The following is a 19815-nucleotide window of genomic DNA, read 5'->3' on the forward strand; positions in this document are numbered from 1 at the left end:
GAGGCTGAAAGAGCCCTGAGATTACTGCTCGGTCAGAACAACATTATCAGAGCTGTGATGAGCAAAGCTTTCTGTCTTTTGTCAGCTAGACCCAGGGTTGTCCCGCTCGGGTTCTGAAAAGCCTGAAGTAGGGAAAGACCCTCTCTGAATTTCCCCTGTCCCTGTCCTGGTGCTTGACAGGCCAGTGGGTATGGTTGCCAGCCTCCAACTGGGGCCTGGAAATGTCCCAGAATTACAACAGCTCTCTAGACCAGTGGTCCCCAACCTTTTTATCACCGGGGACCACTCAACGCCGGGGACCACTCACCAGGGACCACTCAACGCCTTTTACTGAGGCCCGGTGGGGGGGTAGTTTAATCCTCTACTCTCAACCACTGCCCTAACGCTCTCTGATCGCTATGGTAATGTTTAAACACCCCTTCAAAATAAGATACAGACAAGCCACAACAATGAACATAAAGAACATTTTATTTTCGTGGAAATTTTAACTCATGACAATGACAAATCAATGGGAACCCTGAGCTTGTTTCTCTGCAACGAGATAGTCCCATCTGGGAGTGATGGGAGACAATGACACCCGAAGTGTGTTGTAAAGGGCCGGGGGGGGGGGAGAACGCGTCCTTCACGGCCCACCTCCAATTAGTCGACGGACCACATGTGGTCCACGGCCCACAGGTTGGGGATCGCTACTCTAGACAACAGAGACTCCCCTAGAGAAAAACAACTGGTTATCCAAAGTGCAGAGCATTAACTGTGCAATCCTAAACAGACTTATGCCCTTCTAAACCAACTGAAGTCAATAGTCTAAGAAGAGTGTCACTCTACACAGAATTGCACTGCTAATCTCTCTAATTTCCCCCCACCCCCGAAAAGGTGGTGTTCAGATACAACCTGCCAAAACTGAGCACAGCAGTTGTCAGTTCTTTAATCAATGCTTCCCTTCCCGTCTTCACAATACACCTAGAAACAATGACTGCAGAACAAAAGATCTCCTTGCCGACTTCATCAAGTTCTTGGGGCGGGAGATTAGCTCATCAAGACACTTGTTTAATGAAAACTTAATAAATTGCCATCAATAACTGGATATTTCCCCAGAGGCCCTACTGCTATTACATTAAATCACCTGAGAGTTATTACTCATCGCTCCTTTTTCTTTTTTTTTTTAAGGGTAAGAACATTCTTGCTGTCTTCTCCATGAGCCTCCATCCCACAAGGATGTGTGTTAGGGGGGAAGATCTATATGTGCCTCTCTCTAGACAATCCTGCATGGTTCTAATTTTAGTCTCCCAGCATCCCGGCAGGCTGCCTCAGCTCCCTTCGTGAGGGAAGGAGGTGACATTTGCCGTTATCGCATGCCTCATGAATATGCAATGGGGAGAAGCAGCTGTATAGTGAGGGGGTCACAGAGAAAGTCTTGGTCCTGTCTCAGGCTGGAAGCCTCCACGCATAGAATCATAGAATCATAGAGTTGGAGGGGACCTCCTTGGTCATCTAGTCCAACCCCCTGCACTATGCAAGACACATCCCAATCACTCATCCACTGTAACCTGCCACCCCCTTGAGCCTTCACAGAAACAGCCTCTCCGTCAGATGGCTAACTAGCCTCTGTTTAAAAATTTCGAAAGATGGAGAACCCACCACCTCCCGAGGAAGCCTGTTCCACTGAGGAACCGCTCTGTCAGGAACTTCTTCCAGATGTTTAGATGGAATTTCTTTTGAATTAATTTCATCGCATTCGTTCTAGTCTGTCCCTCTGGGGCAAGAGAGAACACTTCTGCTCCATCCTCCATATGAGGATGAAGCATTGCTTGGTTCTGAATGGACAATGGGTTGTTTAATGCACTCCCCCCCCCCCCCGTCATGGAACAGAGATCTCTTCAGATGAACTTACCGAAATCACTATAGCAATGGTGGTGGAAAGGGCCAACAAGTTGGAGCCGGACTTTGAAGATGAGGGTCCCAAATGAAATCCCCTTTAGTTAACACAGCCCTGTAACAATAATCCTAAAATTTACAATTAGGAACATTAGTCTCCCTCCCTTTAACAGTCCCAATGCAAATCATAAATACCTTAAAATTGTAGTCCATGAACATCTGGAAGACCACAGGTTAACTACCACTGCCATAGAGTATTGGAAGCACGGAAGGGTAAAACAATACAAGAGGAAGCAAGCAAGGAGGAGTGGGAGAAAGCCAAGGAAGGATTTGCGAGTGGGAGGTCAATAGCAGCTCTGCAGGACTGAGCAACCATGGGGAAGAAGGGGGGAATGCGTCCAGTGGGGTCAGCTCCTGCAGAAATGGGAATTACACAAACATATGAATGGTCAGTTGGAGACTGAAAATGCCGCACAGCCAGGCAGTCATTCTGGAATTGGCCAGGGAGTGCGTTTTGGATATTTCTATCATTTAATCCCCTAATCTTAATATCGTGCACACCTCTGCTCCAGGGGATGTCCGTGCTAGGCAACGTTACTCCTCCGTGTTGTTGCCATGAGGATGTCAGAAGTGGTCTGAAGGTTCTGTAGACATTTCTGCTCTCTTCTTACAGTTCTCAGGATATACTTAGATGATGCAGTTACCTAAGCAGCCAGGCCTAGGCTTCTCAGAGTCTGAACAGAAGACTTCCTGGGAACCTTTTATTTTGCATTTATTTATTTATTTTAAGATTTGGACCCCACCGTTCCCCAGAGGGCGCAAAGCAGCTTACAACCAACTCAAATACACTGTCCTTAAATATAGTATCGTTTTTAAAATCTAAAATTCAGTTTTAATATTCAACCAGTTCAATTACAAAAAGTCCATGACTGCCTCTTCTCGTGTAAAGCATTAAGACAGACAACACACTGGGGGCCATAGGGAGTACTTGGAGCTTTGTCTACAGATGGACTTCTGAACAGGGAGGCCAGCACCTTCTTGATGTCATTTCTGGCCTCAAGCTGAACTATGCTGCCTTGATTTTTTTACAGAGGAGGAAAGGCAAGATATAAATTCACACAAGAAAAATAAAACTGGGGAGGAGCTGTAGCTTAGTGGCAGAGCATCAGTCTTGCATGCTGAAGGTCTCAGGTTTGTCCCCAGCATCTCCAGGTAAGGAAGGGCTGGTAAAGGTGCTCCTCTGCCCAAGATCTTGGGAAGCTGCTGCCAATCAGAGCAGACAATGCTTAGCAAAACTGACCAAAGGTCCGATTCAGTAGCCCTTTTCTGTTGATATTTTGTGTGTGTGTTCCTACCTCATTTCCTAAGAGAGCACGCCACTCCCAATCCTCCTGACAGGTGCGATCAACCATTCTGTGTGAATAAGACAACACGTCACGCACATACGTTAGTCTACTCAGTCCTTTGACCCTTGTAAATAGTATTTATACAAGATTTAGAGCAGTGAAATTGTTTAACAAGCAATAATAGAAAAAATCAAAATATCACAAATGAATGCAGGATTGTTACACATGACGATTTAAAAAAAATATCAGAATCAATAATATATCATTTGTCGTAAAAGATATCGGGTCCTATATGGAGAGTGGAATAACGCGATATCTGCAGAAGGAGATCCAATTGTTGACTCCAATGATCAATATCAAGTAATATTTTCCTGTACTTTGCTATCCTTTAGGCACTCTTGCATATTCTAGTGGAGATATACATTTTGCTACCATATGGGAGGTGGCTGGAAATTTATCCCTTATCAAAAATATTACTAAAGTGTCACTATTATATGAGAATAGAGGTGAATGCTTAGTGTAATGTGATAACAGAAAACAGCACATGTGGTTTCCAGCTTCAGTGCATGCAAACGCATACGCACAACAAACTTGGGTTTCATATTGTACGTACTCAAAGTGGACAATAGCAGTCATATGTATGGAGAGGAATGAGCTCGGTGCATTATCTTGGAACACACAAGCACCAAACTGTATCAGTTGAAGGTCCAGTTTATAGCACATTCATCTCTTTACAGAAAATGCTTATTTTATCTTCTGTCTTTTCCTACATCTTGCTGTGTTGCTGCTACTCTGAGGTCGTTTCTCAGAGAGGTTGTTTTCTCATTGAGGAACTATCTACTCTGATCTTCTTCAGCAGATGCTGGACTCATCTAGTTATTTCCTAAAGGGAACTAGGTAGTGTGTCATCCCAAAGCCTAAAGGAACAGGAAAGGGAAGGCGAATGTAAGCCGCTTTAAGACTCCTTCAGGTAGAGAAAAGCGGCATATAAGAACCAACTCTTCTTCTTCTTCTTCTTCTTCTTCTTCTTCTTCTTCTTCTTCTTCTTCTAAAGCACAGGTGGGCAAACAGTGGTCCTCCAGATGCCCATGGACTACAATTCCCATGAGCCCTTGCCAGCATGGGAATTGTCGTCCATGGACATCTGGAGGTCCACAGTTTGTCCACCCCTGGCCTAAAGGCTCCTTTGGGACAGTCTGTAGGTGAGAGTTTGCCAGAATCCAAGTCTTCCAGGCCCCTTTCTTCAGACAGAAAATTCAACCTAGTTGCCAAGTGAAGGAGCCGGAGGGGTTAGTGAACAGAAGCATCCTGGCTGGTTCTATTATTAGTTTCAGCCACACGACAGAAGAAGGAACAGGTGGCTGTAGCCCAGGCTCAGAGAACACAGGCACAAATGCCTCTTCAGCAGGTGGATACCACAATGTTACAACAGATACTCCCTTTCATCTGTCTCTTCCATGCAGCTACCTTGGCTTGCTTTTGCCAGCAAGGCAGATATAGCGAATGTGATGCAGTGACTAACAGCGGGAGCCAAGGAATTTCGGATTCCGATCTCACCTCAGCCACAAACTCCCTTGCCTTAGGCAAGCTGTTGTTTTCATAACCTCGGATCATCACTCTGTGATACGGTAAAATACCAGCAGTGTTCCAGGAATGCCTTCCTGCCATGTGCCTTGGACAAACATGTCGGTCTGCGTGTGACAGAATGTTTGAACACGAGTCGGATATAAGAATTCACAAGGTTCAGAGACCGGTTAGGGGAACATTTTAATCTCCTGGGACCTACTGTTGCAGATATGAAAGTCCCTGTGCTGAAGTGGTATAGTCCCAAGTACAACCTAAATTTTCCCCACAAATAATTTGCTGATTCTGACATATTTCCCCCCCCCCTTTTCTCTACTAGCTTTTGTCATAGGCCAGAAACTGCTTTGCATCAACTATGTTATATTTCTGGTTAATATAGACACACTAGAGGCAAAGCCCATTGTATGTCTAAATGCCTTTCCCCACAGGGAGCCCCTGGCAGCCGCGCGGAGCGCGGCTGGCGGGGGCTGCCTCGGGCGGCGGCCTGACGTGGTGAGAGGCGCTTCACGGCTCTCGCCACGTCAGGCTGCCGGGGAGGGAACTCCTGGCCACATCAGGCTGCCGGGCAGGGAGCCCCTGGCCACGTCAGGCCGCCGGCAAGAGAGCAACTGCAAGCCGGTTGCTCCCTTGTCGGCAGGGCGGGGATTGGCCCGGCCGATCGTCTGTCCGGAGGAAGGGGCCAATCGACACCCTTCCTCATCCCGGACAGAGCCCACCCTAACTCCTCCCACAAAGCCCGTATGGCTTTATTTAGTCCACGGTGTTAAGATAGTACCTTGAGTATAAATAAATACATGAATAAATAAACACAATTCAGGGTTGGCCAAACTGTGGCTCTCCAGATGTCCATGGACTACAGTTACTATGAGCCCCTGCAGGCATGTTATTTGCATGCAGAGTAGATTGCTTTAGGGCTGATCACCACTGTCTCAGTCACTGTTGGGTTTTCCTGGCGGGTATTGCCACAAGTGGAGAAGGATGCCAAATAAGAGCTGGTAACTGTGTTCAGAGTACCCACCACTTCAGTTCACGGTCTTCTTACCGGCTGCCATCAACACGACATTCGACAAAATACAGCTGGAGTTTGAAGAGTCGTTCATAGGCAATTGATTGCACCCAAGCCCCAGTTGCTTGCACCTCCTATTTCTTTCCATCACCACATTCCTTAATGCAATCTCCCCCCGTCGCCCCCGCAAGTGCTGTGGTGAGTTGGTTTGGCAGCCATGGGCACTAATCTAAAGACCCCATTGTTCTGCTAACACTTGTTGAAAAGTTAGGATGCCAAGAGTGGGCACTGATCTATTTTCAGCAGGAAAACCCCCACTCAGTCCAATCACACTGTCCTCGGGATGGTAGTATGTATTTATTTGGGATTTCATGGATGATAGTGCCCACACCACACTTTCCTGTCAAGCCCAGCACAGCTGTGAAAGAGGCCTAAGAAATATTCAGTAAGTAGGCTGCCAGGGCTTGGCGCTCTTCACAGCTGACCACTCCTGAGGTAAATTGGGAAGGTGCTATTGAGGTCCCCCCGCCCTCGCCTTGGGAAACCTATTTGTGGCCTCGTCTGCCCTTAATTTCAGAGTTTGGTGTAGTAGTTAGGAGTGTGGACTTCTAATCTGGCATGCCAGGTTTGATTCTGCACTTCCCCACATGCAGCCAGCTGGGTGACCTTGGGCTCATCACGGCGTTGATAAAATTGTTCTGACTGAGCAGGAATATCAGGGCTCTCTCAGCCTCACCCACCCCACAGGGTGTCTGGTGTGGGGAGAGGAATGGGAAGGCGACTGTAAGCCACTTTGAGCCTCCTTCGGGTAGGGAAAAGCGGCATATAAGAAATAACTCCTCTTCTTCTTCTTAACGACCAGGGAGGAGAACAAAGATTGAATACAAGAAAAAAAATTATTTTACAGAGGGAGGAAAGTAAACTGGGGATGTCCAAAGCTAATTTTATACAAGTGTAAGACTTGTGAGAAATTGAGATACAGTTTCTTGATAGAGTACATACATGTGTTGTGTCAGAGTACACAGAACACCTGTAAACACCAAACTACTGCTTTGGACTTTAAAAGCAGTTACTTTCTTCCACCAGTTTCCTAACCATGTAAAGTCTTCACTAGAGCCCCTTGAGACTCACAGACCTCTGCCCACCCTGTGGGCTGCAGATAACCCTGAAAGACTACATGGGGCAGCGTTGGCCAAACTGTGGCTCTCCAGACGTCCATGGACTACAATTACCTTGAGCCCCTGCCAACATGGTGGTGGTTAACTCAGGATAATTCTTTAATGAAAAATAATACATTTGTCATGTTGGTGCACCCAAATGGACATACCAAGGATATCCGGTTTAGTCCTCAAAAAATCCCTCTGAACAGGACTTCCATGTCTCCCATTATGGCAGGAGTTTGTGTGGGAATCTCTGTGGTTGCTCACAGTTCCGGAAAGGTTAATGGAAGAAAAATGGTAGCAGATTCACTTGCAAACTCTATGGTTTAACTATAAAGATTTCTGTGACTCCTAGAGTGTCCCCCTGATATCATGACATCACATCCAGCTTTTGCCACAAGGGACGTTTTACAAGCGTGATGCCAAGTGGCCTCCCCCCCCCCCAAAAAAAAAATGCTGAAACCACTCCTAGGAGGTAGGCTGAGAAATGGTGATTGGCCCAAAGTGAACCAGGGAGCTTCATGTTTGAGCAGGTGTCAAAACCAGGATCTCCCCGACTAAATCCGACATACTATAATAGCTGAATTGCCCAAGCAGTGAGGGAAGACAGAAGAAATTACCCATTAGGTTGAGAAGGCTAACCAGTGAAGTGCAAAGACTGATTAAAAGGAGATAAAAGAAGCCCCGCCGTGGGAAAAGCTATGTAGAAAATAAAACAACAGCATGGAATTTCGGAGCAACCCAAAAGGAATCGAGAGGCCTTCTGGCTGAGATCAAATAGAAATATAGTCTCCTGTGGAGGATTGCCAACAGAGCTTGCAACACCCACTGAAAGCAATAGAAACCTTGCCTTCAGCTGGGATTCGAGCCACAGAAATGGAGACCTTTATTTAGAAAGCTGAGAGATGAATTTAATGCAAATGTTATTGACAACAGTGGCAAGACAAAAACTTCCTCCCCCATGAGCAGTGAAGGGAAGAATGGCATTTGCAAGAGTTAGAACCTTATGTTTGCAAGTAAGAGCTGCTGAGACAGACGATAAGGATTTGAGAGGTGCTATAAAAGCCTTGTGTTAAAAAGAATAACTTTCTTTTTTGGAAAAAAAATTGCTGGCTGAAAGGAAGATGAGGAAAATCACATTTGCCTAATTTCTTGTCAATCGGGTGACAAAACACTGTTCGCTCTCTGTAGACGGAGCGCTGGTTTCCATGTGTCTTCTGCAATTCAACAAAATGTGGGAGAGCTGCGATTAGATCTCCCGATGTCTTTAATTTTATTTCAAAGCTGCTGGAAAGGCAGAAATTTGGAGCTGTGGGGCTAGGACATGGGGAATGAACTCTTTTCCCATGAGGGCTGCTAGGTGCCAGGTTGGAAAAATCCTAGATATTTGGGGATGGAGTCTGAGCAGGACAGGGACCTCGCTGGGGTACAAAGAGTCCAAAATAGCCGTTTTCTATAGGAGAGCTGATCTGGAGATGAGCTATAATTCCAGGGGATCCCCAGGTCCCCCCCTGGAGTCTGGCATCCCTACTTCCTGCAGATCCCCCCTGAAATTACAGCTCTTCTCCAGATCAGGTCCCCTGGAGAAAATGGCTGCTTTGGAGGGTGGACTTTATGGTGCCAGGGGATTATCTAAGTGCTAAGGAGTCATGTACTTAGCTCAAATACTTTGGCCACCTCATGAGAAGGAAGGACTCCCTGGAGAAGAGCCTAATGCTGGGAGCGATTGAGGGCAAAAGAAGAAGGGGACGACAGAGAATGAGGTGGCTGGATGGAGTCACTGAAGCAGTTGGTGTGAGCTTAAATGGACTCCGGGGAATGGCAGAGGACAGGAAGGATCATTGGAGGATCATTGTCCATGGGGTCACGATGGGTCGGACACGACTTCGCACCTAACAACAATAACAATAATGGAGTCATGTTGTTTGCTCTCATTATTACTGGTCTCTCCTTATCAGTTTTCATGGACAGATAGTTCATACTGCATTTGGGCAGCAAGTTGTTCATACCAAGAACCAGCTTGCATTCAGCAGCATTATAGGACTAGGTAGAACCCCAATGGCAGAGGTGTCATTTCTCCCGTTGAGTTATTATCTGCAATACCACCACTGGCCATCTGCAGTGGTGGCGCTGAAACACAGCAGCTCCCTCCTGTGGCAAGTCGCAGCAGTGCAGAAAACTAAGGCCCATTTTCTCGCTCCCAGAAACCCTGGCTTGAGACCCTTGGTCCCTTACACCTGGAAGATGTTTGCAGTCTTCACCAGCTGTTAAAACACACTTGTGAGAAGGCGTCATAAACCAAATAGCAAACAGCATACCTGATAGTTACTACCTGCCTGTCTGGGACCTGCCAGCTCCAATCCTTTAAGCCACTTCACATTTATGGCACATCACACTGTTCCGTATCATTATAAGGAATACAAACAAAACCTGCCAAGTTTTACACTGTACATGACAGTAATTGCTCTCCCGTTTATAATGGCTGCAATCCAGCGCACAGTTCAGATGCTTAGAACGGCAGCCGGCACCATTATCTTCTGAGCAATACATTAAAGCGGCAATGCTAACAGCGCACAGGGTCCAATGCTCTGCATAGTGGCGTGGTGGTAAATGGGTTCAGTGCGCCCTGCCTCCTTTTCAGCATGCACAGTACCCTTTGTCGACTTTTTGACTGTTGAGAAATCCCTGAAACATTCTTAAGGCTTTGAGAAACCCCAGATGGGGAGTGATGGTGTAGAACAGGGGTAGTCAAACTGCGGCCCTCCAGATGTCCATGGACTACAATTCCCAGGAGCCCCCTGCCAGCATTCGCTGGCAGGGGGCTTCTGGGAATTGTAGTCCATGGACATCTGGAGAGCCGCAGTTTGACTACCCCTGGTGTAGAATTTGGTTGGGAAGCAGAGCTGTGGACATGCCCACCCAGGGCCCCTCCCCTTCCCACCCCCTCCAGGCCCATCATTGGCCATTTTGGGGAGGGGCAGATTGACATAACCACATATGGTCATATCACCCAATAAATGGTTAACAAATCTAAAAATTATATTAAAAGTTAATTCACTCCCACCCATTCGGGAAACCCTTCCAGGGCCATCAAGAAACCCCAGGGTTTCATGCAACCCCGGTTGAGAAAGTCTGGTGTACAGGATCACACCCTTTATGGGAAGTCAATCGCATTGAAATCCAGATTTTTTGAGTAAATATGTGTAAATGCCAGATGGTTAGCTTGTGCTAACTAGTGTGTTGGGGGTAAGAACACACTGTTTATTTGTGCACTGGGTTTTCAGGGGGAAACGTGAGGGCATCTTTAAAAGCACCGGTAAAATCCTGCTCCTGGGAGTGCAAAGATTTTTGGCGAAACAAATCCCTAGGCAATAAGAAACAAGGAGCCTGCAGAACGGTAGCAAAACCGAGTGGGAGACCATACAGTTGCCTAGCAACGTCCAAGCCTTTTTTAAACGTAGGCAGGGAGCTCAGATGGGAGCAAATACACCGTCGAGCCAGGCTTATTCTCAGACACTTCCAGACAGCGCAAAAGTTTCATCCGGCTCTCTCGGCACATATTCTTTTACCCAGACTTTGCAGCAATGAGATCAGTGAGAAGTTCGGGCTTATCCCTGCCTCGGTCAAACCAAACTTCTTGGGTCGAGAAGGGTCTCCATCTCCAGGTTGCTAAACACAAGGTCCAGGATCTGCCACCCGGCTCAGGATTCTTCCAACATTTCTAGGGTCACTGTAGGGTTGTCAGCTCCATGGTGGCAAGTACCTGGAGATTTGGGGGTGGGGGCTGAGGGTGGGGTTTGAGGAGGGGAGAGCGTCTAATGGGGTATGATGCCACAGAGGCCATCTTCCGAAATGGCCATTTCCTTCAGGTGACCTGAGCTCTGTTGCCTGGATTTCACTGTAATCCCAGGAGATCTCCAGCTGCCACCTGGAGGTTGGTAACCCTTGGGCCAAGGGCTGTTTGAACCCTCATTTAGCTGACAAAACTGGTCAGACTCAAATATAAGCAGTTCAGTTTGTTTGGGGAAAGTATTGGGCTGTTTCTGAGGAGCAGACTAGAGCAGGGGATCCACATGTGTTTATGTGTTTACATCTAAAGTATGTATTATTTTTTAAAGAAAAATGAAGCCCATGGGTCAACTAAACCCTGTCTTTCCTTCACCTTACCCCATGATGCTCTGTTGCTTTTGGAACTTTTATTCCCACCCAGTCCTGACGGTGGATGTCAACCCACAGAAAACCCCAACTTATATACACAAGCAAGCAATGGATCTTCCTTTTAGTGCATGCTATTGGTCAGTCTCAGTTTAAGCTGATTAGATCCAGCAGATGGGATCTAGCCGTGCATTGGCCAATCACATTGTAAGCCAGAATCCTGCCTCGGACCACAAGCTCAGTCCTTGGCAGTTCCACAGCCACAACAAATGTTTTAATACAAAGAGCAGGTGGGGAAGAGTTGGAAAGATACACCCTATTCCAGGGCTTGGATAATCTAGCTCTGCTGATAACTGTGCAAATGAAGTCAAACTTTATCACAGTCATTCACACCAAGTTATATATAAACAGAAGCATAAGAGACCAAAACACTATGTTCATTAAATGCAATACAATTTAAAACAGATCATAAAATGAAACATAAAACGTAAAACCATATTACTTTGGAGCATCGGATATTTATGGTGATGGTGCAAAATGTAGCCAGCTGAATTGTCACTTGGGAGGTATCATCACTTAGTAGCCTCTTTGCTCGATCTACGTCCTGATGTTCTGGAAACTGTTTAATGAGTGGTTAAATCAAATTGCCAAGAATGTTTGCATAAGCAGGGCAGTGGAACAGTATATGCTCTCTTGTTTGGCCTCAGTTTGGCCTCTTCCACAAAAACACTGTCTCAGTATGAGGGGGTATTCTTATAGTGACCCTCTACAGCAGGGGTAGTCAACCTGTGGTCTTCCAGATGTCCATGGACTACAATTCCCATGAGCCGGGGTTCATGGGAATTGTAGTCCATGGACATCTGGAGGACCACAGGTCGACTACCCCTGCTCTACAGGAGCTGAGGCCAATAATGGTGCAGCCCTAAACAGAGTTACACCCATCAAGCTCAAGATTGTAATGGCTTTGGAAGGTGCAACCCTCCGCAGGATTGTACTGTAAATTGTACTGTAAATTGATTTTACACTTGAAAATGTAAATTCATGGCAGATTTATCCCCCTGCCTTTACTCTCCTGCCGCATAAAAAGATTCTCCCTATGATTTCCACATATATCTTAAGAAGACAGCAGTGATTCACAGAAATTCATGTATGTATTTCAGTTAGAGAGCCGGTTTGGTGAAGTGGTTAGGAGTGCGGACTTCTAATCTGGCGTGTTGGGTTTGATTCTGCACTCCCTCACATGCAGCCAGCCGGGTGGGCTCAGCATGGCACTGATAAAGCTGTTCTGACCGAGCAGTGATATCAGGGCTCTCTCAGCCTCACCCACCCCGCAGGGTGTCTGTTGTGGGGAGAGGAAAGGAAAGGCGATTGGAAGCCACTTTAAGACTCCTTCGGGTAGAGAAAAGCGGCATATAAGAACCAACACTACTTCTTCTTCTTCTTCTTCTTCTTCTTCTTCATTATTCCCTTCTCCTCCTTTTGAATGGGAACCCAAAATGGCTTACCTCATGCTCCTCCCTCGCATTTTTTCCTCACAACAACACTGTGAGGTAGGTTAGGCCAAGAGTGTGAGACTGTCCCAGAGGCCACTCTGCAGCCTTCCATGACAGAGTCAGGATTTGAAATGGGATCTCCCAGGTCCTAATCCAACACTGTAAATTACAGTCTGTAAGCCCAGACCACTTGGGCTTTCTTTGTATCAAAATAACTATTAGTCTTTCAGGTGCCACGGAATGTGGCTTTTTAAAAATGTCCAGCACACATAATTCTCACAGTGCATTAATTTACAAGTTGCTTCGCCCCTTTCTGAACTTTTGCCAAATCACACAGCTGAAAAGTGAGCACATTTTTGCTTTTTCTAGGAGTTTTGAGGAGCAAAAGAAGCTGTCATCTGGATGTACTCTGTGACTCTGGGGTCTGCCACGAGACATGTGTATTTCAGTGCACCGCAGATGCCAGAAAAGGAGGATGTGCCTTTGAGCAAGTAGGTCAGCCATGGGCATGTCATGCGTTGTCTTTGGGTAGGTAAGCCTAAGTTATGCATGGCTGCTTTCTGATGTGGTGTGTCTTTATCCCGGATCTTATGGCTTAAGTTTGCCGGAGGTGACAAATGATGTTTAGCTTCCTTTTTGCTCTTTCTAAAGGGAAAAGACACCTAAAGAAACCTTCTCTTTAATTCCACTTGTTAGTGCAAGCATGAAAGCTTATGGAGTGATTGCCAACCTCCAGGCAGACACTGGAGTTCTCCCCAAATTACAACCAGTCTCCAAGCTGCTGAGATCAGTTTCTCTGCAGGAGGCGGCAGCTATGGGCTCTGTGCTGTCCCATAGAATCATAGGGCCATAGAGTTGGAAGGGGCCATATAAGCCATCTAGTCCAACCCCCTGCTCAATGCAGGATCAGCCTCAAGCATCCAGGATAAGGAACTGTCCAGCTGCTGCCTGAAGACTGCCAGTGAGGGGGACCTCACCACCTCTTTAGGCATCCCTCCCCCAAATACATCCTTCCATGGTGATGGCCATATGCTTCTCTCTCAATTGATGATTTTTAGTCATAGGAAGCTTTCCCCCTGACTAGATGCCAAGGACTCCCGTCAGCAGTTTTGGCAGGGTGATACAAAAAGGTCCCCAAGGCAGCTAGGCTATGTCCCCATGGATCAGGGAAGACAAGTCAAGTCACAGCTCAGGGGGTTTTCATGACAAGCGACTGCAGAGGTACTTTGCCAATGCCTGATTCTGGATAGAAGCCTTGGAGCTCATTGGTGGTCTCCCATTCTGAGATCTGATGAGATCAGGCTAACCAGGCCAACCAGGTCAGGGTATGTTCATATCAGGGCTGCATCTATTACCACGCTGCTATCCAAAGCTTTGGCTGGCAGGGTGGAGGGAAGGGGGGCCATTTTACCAGGGCTCGAGAATAAATTAGCGGGCAGGACAGGGATCTTCTGCAGAAAATGCAGCTTCCTCCTCCTTTGGCTTTCCAAAAGGGAATCGGGGGACTGCCCAAGACCTTATCTAAAGCAAACGGGAAGCTGGAGAATTGAAAGCCACAGCAGCTGTGTTGAAAAATGCATGCCGGACACACAGCAGCCGAGGCTCCCTTCCGATACATGTCATTGAATTCGGTTCGGAAGAAAGAAGAGAAAAGGATGCAACTGGATGACGGTCCTCTCGGATAACCAAACCTGATCAGGCCCCTGGCTGTAAAGAGAACGCCTGGCCATGCCCTCACAAAGGAGGCTCGTGAAAGCAGCCGCTGAGTGTTCAGCGCTGCTTGTTCTTCTCTATGGCACAAAGGCATCCTCATGCCAGCCTGCCTGTCTCTTTAAGCATTTGAAGGGTGTTGAAAGCAAAGGGGAGTTGCTGCTGTAAAATAAGCCGGAGAGGAAGAGAGAGAGGGAGAGAGAGAGAGAGAGAGAGAAATTAAAAAGCACGCGAACTGGAGCTACTTGAGTGGGTCTGATAGGCTCCCCAGCTGCGAGTAACTGAGTTACGTAGGCATTCAGCTCCACACAACTTGGGCACCTGCAGAAAGAGCGCAGCTCAAGACAAGCAAGTTCTCCAAAGCCGAGAAAGCGGACCTCTGCTCTCCCCGCTCTCCCCGCCTCGTGCTGCCTGGGAGGCCCTCCATCACACTGGCATCCAGGATGGACTGCTGTAATGTACGTACCACAGATCTTGTCCGGTTTATTTTTGGTTAATGCACAGAAATGGTACATGAGCAAAATATCGCCGTGAGGTTGGATGTGTTGCTGGGACCTTTTATTGCTGGAATGTCATGGACTTGCTGGAGGTGCCAGCAAGGTTAGATCCTTCTTTGGAGGAGGTCAAAGACCCTGGGGGGGAGGAAGTGGCTGAGTTCTGAGCAACGTGCGCTGCTGGGTCTCGGGGTCTTTGGGAACGGTTGTGCTTAAAGCTGATTGCGTTCGCCAAGCGAGATAAACGCTCCAAACGAGATAAGCTTTGTCTACTTCCCCCCCCCCCCCCGCTCCATCACTTTCCAAAGTGGGCGCCTTGGGATATCGGCTTCTCTGAAGGGCGGAATGATTTTCTTGTCCCCCGGTGCTGAAATTTTAAACGTGAAATAATAATAACAGGATTGGCATAACACTTGGTTTGTGTGTAGGAGTCGCTGTTTATTTCTGTGCCTGCAAACTGGGGTGAGAAAGAAGGAAGGGGGAAACAAAGTCCCTTTTTTTTAGGGGAGGGGGGAGGGAAGAACACGCGGCAATGGCTAAATAAAAGCAGGCAACAAGGAGGTTGGGGTATCCCCCGCCCCTTATAAGAATGCTTACTAAAATGCTGACACTTTGGACCGTAAAACTGTTAGCAGGGCTAGAAAGATCTGGGGTTTTGAGCAGTAAAAGGCTGGCTTCGTATGGGTGGGGGAAGGTGTCCCGGGAAGTTCATCCCTATGGGCGGGGCAGGTGTCCTGCGTTGCTTGTTCCCTGCTATTCCGTAAGTGTTGAGCTTTCAGAGAAGCATAGATTCTTAGCCCACTCTCTTGTTTGAATGCTTAGCAGTGCCCACACAAGCTGTGGCTAGAGGGCTAAGGGCACGTGAGCCCAACCTAGTCTGCTCTTGCAAACAGGAGCAGAGCCCCTGCCTGTACATCAGGCAAATGCTGACCAGAATCCACGCAGGAAGTGGTGTGTGACATTGTATGGTTGTCGGAGTGGTGGAAGAGGACCCAGGAGACTTGAGTTCAAATCCCCACTTAGTCGTGATACCCGCTGGGTGACTTTGAAGCAGTCACCCGCTCTCAGCCTAACCTTATTCATAGGATTGGAAGAGGAAAATGAGGAGAAACCGTGTACTCCGTCCTGATCTCCCTAGAGCAGGGGTAGTCAACCTGTGGTCCTCCAGATGTTCATGGACTACAATTCTCATGAGCGTTTGCTGGCAGGGGCTCATGGGAATTGTAGTGCATGAACATCTGGAGGACCACAGGTTGACTACCCCTGCCTTAGAGGACAGGTGAGCTAAAAAGCAGATGAAGGGCTCCAGGGTGCAGGAGTGTAAAGGGAAGAGTGCTGGACTAGGGCCCGGGGGACCCGGGTTCGAATCCTTCTTCTGCCAAAAAAAGCTTGTTGGGCCGCTATTTCATAGATTGTGGTGAGGATGAAATTGAGGAGGGCAGAAGAATATTGTAAGCCACTTTGGGTTTTCATGGGGGGTTTAAGGTAGGATATAAAGTTGCTTAACAAATTGGCTAAGGTCTGTATTTTGTCCCTCCTGCCACGTAATGTGAAATCCAGCCCAGAGAGATGCCGCCATCTGCCACTGCCAAGAGACCAGTGTTAACCCGAAGCCTGAATCGCTGCAAGAGCCTGACCCAGAAATCCATCCCTGCCCGTGGACCTGAACGAGGAAGGGTTTGACTTGCTCGGGTTGGAATTTCCCATGATCCAGTTTTCAAAGCCAGGAGATTCTAGCACTGACGTCCCCGTGGTTCCCACCGGACTCGGTTTTGTTTCCAGCAACTTCAATTAAGAGATGGCAGAGTCATAGTGTGTTGCATTAAGTGGGATCAAAACCAGGTCATCCGTTTGCAGAGAGCAAATCTTTGCACCGTCCCAGCGTACGCATGGCTTTTCAAACAACGAGGGCATCCAAGAGCGGGGCGGGTGGATCGAGGGGTTGGCCTATGCCGTTCTGGAGGCGACGTGCCCACTGAGACCGTAGAAGTGTTCCTTAGGGAGGTCTACAAAACAGGAAGATGGGGGCACAGTAGGCAGTCCTCATGGAGCCCTAAGATGAAGGAGCCCAGATGCTTCAATGCTACAGTTCCCCTAAAACACCACAGGGCCAGTTCAGGGTATTCTTCCTTCCCACGCAAGACATGGAGGGAAAGCAGCATGGCATTCGCCCGGTCTTGTCCAATCTCAGAAGCTTAGCATGGTTGGTACTTGCACAGGAGACAGAGTTGCCAGTTCTGGGCTGGGAAAACCCTGGAGACTGGAGGTGGAGCCTGCAGAGGGCAGGATCTGGGGAGGAAATGGACTTCAGTGGGGTAGGATTCCATACAGTCCACCTTCTAGATGGCCATTTCCTCCAGGGGTAGGGATCTCTGTTGCCTGGAGATGAGCTGTAATTCCAAGCGATCCCCAGGTCCCACCTGGCGGCTGGCATCCCAAAATGGGAGACCACCAAGGAAGGCTCTGCAAAGGAGAGCAATGGCAAACCACCTCTGCTTCTCACATCGCCTGGAAGCTGCTTGCTGGATGGCTGCAAGTCAGTTGCACCTTGATGGCACATCCCTATGTATGTAAGAAAAATGCACCCACTTCTCCTTCCTGTGCTGACTGGGTCTGACTCAAGCACCAGCAGCAGAAAAGGTGGTTTCCTGCTTTACTCTACCAGAAGGAATCTCAAAGCAGCTTACCCCCCTTCCTCTCCCCACAAAAGGCACCCTGTAAGGTAGGTGGGGCTGAGAGAGTCCTGATGTTACTACTCTGTGAGAGCAGCACTATCAGGGCTGTGACGAGGCCAGGATCACCCAGCGGGCTGCATGTGGAGGAGCGGGGAATCAAACCTGGCTTGCCAGATTGGAAGCTGCCACTCTTAATCACTATGCCCAGCTGGCCAGGGCACGGGGGCTCAACATCGACCATTCTAGCAATCCCCAAAACAAGGTTAAGCGGAGCACGCAATGCATGCCAAATATCACTAGATGAAGGCCACACCGTGAATATGCATGATTCACACAATTATTATAGTAACAATTAGAAGTGAAGTGCTAATACACAGAACAGGAGGAGAAGTTACTAAACCTTGTTACAAAACAACTGGCTCCACCTACGTTTTGTATTCTAATGATGGCAAGAGGCTTTCAATTAGGATAGGATTTTGTCTGGTGTGTATCTTGTAGCATACTGGTGATGCGCGATGGCAGCGGTTTACAAATGGCGAGGCACTCCCCGAAAAAGGCTATATGAAGCGGGTTTCCCTGGTGCTTTGTGCAGGATCGCATCTGACAACAGAAATATTTTTCATTTGGAGGAAATCATTCCACTTCACTTTTAACAACCAGCCAAGTCCTGTAGGTCAAGGGTAGTCAACCTGTGGCTCTCCAGATGTCCATGGACTACAATTCCCACGAGCCCCTGCCAGCAAACTCTGGCAGGGGCTCATGGGAATTGTAGTCCATGGACATCTGGAGGACCACAGGTTGACTACCCCTGCCGTAGGTGATGCTCCTGGCTGCGCACTCCATTGATGGCCAGGAGCAAGTGGAACCTCTGGGCAGCCTCTTGGGTCACCTCTCCTTTGTGTCACCCCAAACCACAGCTTGGGTGGAGAAAGCACTGGAGTCCCAGAGATGGGCTTGCCTGTCCAATGTAGCTGACATCTGTTGAAGAGCCTTAGCTTCCTGCCTAGTAGTTTGAGTTTTAGCATGGGGTGATCATTCACCATCAAAACAGGATGGGTTGGTATCCAATGAACCCCAAGCCCAGGGGACAAAGCTGCCAATGCTGTTCTGCAAATGCTTGTGTGAGATCTGGCACAACGAGAGGCCGCTATGTGCAGTCACAAAGGGGATCTTCAGCAGTTTTCATACACCTGAGTTCACACAGCGGTGGCCAAACTGGCTCTCCAGATGTTCATGGATTACAGTTTCTATAAGCCCCTGCCAGCAGCATGGACTTAGGCTACAGCATGCTGCTGACATGAGATCATGGGAATTGTAGTCCATGGACATCTGGAGAGTCGCAGTTGGGCTACCCCTGCAAGGCTGCTCATTCTCTCTCATGGAATGGAAGGCCATCGTTTGGTACAGCTCTCTTTTCTCCAGCAGTGTCCTCGCATAATGTCTAAAAACAGTTGTGCAGGAGCAGAAGGCTCCTGATGTGTGTAGAATGGTCTCCTTTGGTCCAAAATGTCTAAGGAACAATTTATTCTGATTTCTAGTTACCGAGCTTTCTGTGGGTTCACAGAATCTTGCCTGCGGGTTTTGAACCGCGAATGCTGACCTTTAGGCTGGGTAGATCTGCTCTCTGTGCTATCATGACGTTTTCCTGAACCTGTCATTGGCAGCTGATCTGCCCAGGTCTTTCTCGAGTTCCAATGTATCCCGGCCTGTGACCTTTGAGTCTCCATTCCTCCCACCTTCCTGTTCTCTTAAGCAACTGTCTCCCATCACTTCTTTTTAGGGCCAACTCATGGCTCTCGCTCTCTCTCCCTCTCTGCCCCCTCACATTCCACTCGAAGCTGTCCTCTTGGTCAGGAAGCTTTAGCTCTTGGTGCCCCAACTTGGCTGATGCCTGAAAATGTTCCAGTTCACAATCGTCCCCCGTTGGCTTTTCTGAGGAAGTGTGCAGGCATACGAAGGCTCATCCCTTGAATAAAACTGTGTTGGTCTTAAAGGTGCCCTGGGATGCAAAATGTGTCCTTTTCCTTCCCCAGTTCCTGAAATTTCTCTGATGCTTATTCTGCTTCCCAGTCCTATCCTTCACTCTTATGTTCTTGCCTACTCTGTTGGAAGTTCATTTGTAAACTCCTTGGGGGCAGGAACCCCCCAAACTGTTCATTGGATTTGCATTTATATATTCCGTTACATATATACGGTCATGGATTCCAGGTCTTGCTGCCATTAGTGGCCCTCTTTCTCTGCTGCTTAGGCAGTGATGGTACTTTTCAGAGGATGGGGAAACACTGACCTTGCTGAAGGGAAGTTCCAGGGGCTATAG

At 47.9% G+C, this 19815-nt stretch overlaps 1 protein-coding gene across 1 annotated transcript in view; it reads left to right on the plus strand.

The window, feature by feature from the left end:
* Positions 1 to 14501: 14501 nt before the first annotated feature.
* Positions 14502 to 19815, plus strand: part of NRGN (neurogranin) — a 33987-nt gene continuing 28673 nt past the window's right edge. The window contains exon 1 of the mRNA XM_077305868.1: positions 14502 to 14787. Within this exon, the coding sequence (XP_077161983.1) occupies positions 14773 to 14787 (15 nt within the window). The 5' untranslated portion in view covers positions 14502 to 14772. The remainder of the gene's footprint in view (positions 14788 to 19815) is intronic.

The sequence above is a fragment of the Paroedura picta genome, chromosome 12 (assembly GCF_049243985.1).
Source record: "Paroedura picta isolate Pp20150507F chromosome 12, Ppicta_v3.0, whole genome shotgun sequence".
Lineage (NCBI taxonomy): Eukaryota > Metazoa > Chordata > Lepidosauria > Squamata > Gekkonidae > Paroedura > Paroedura picta.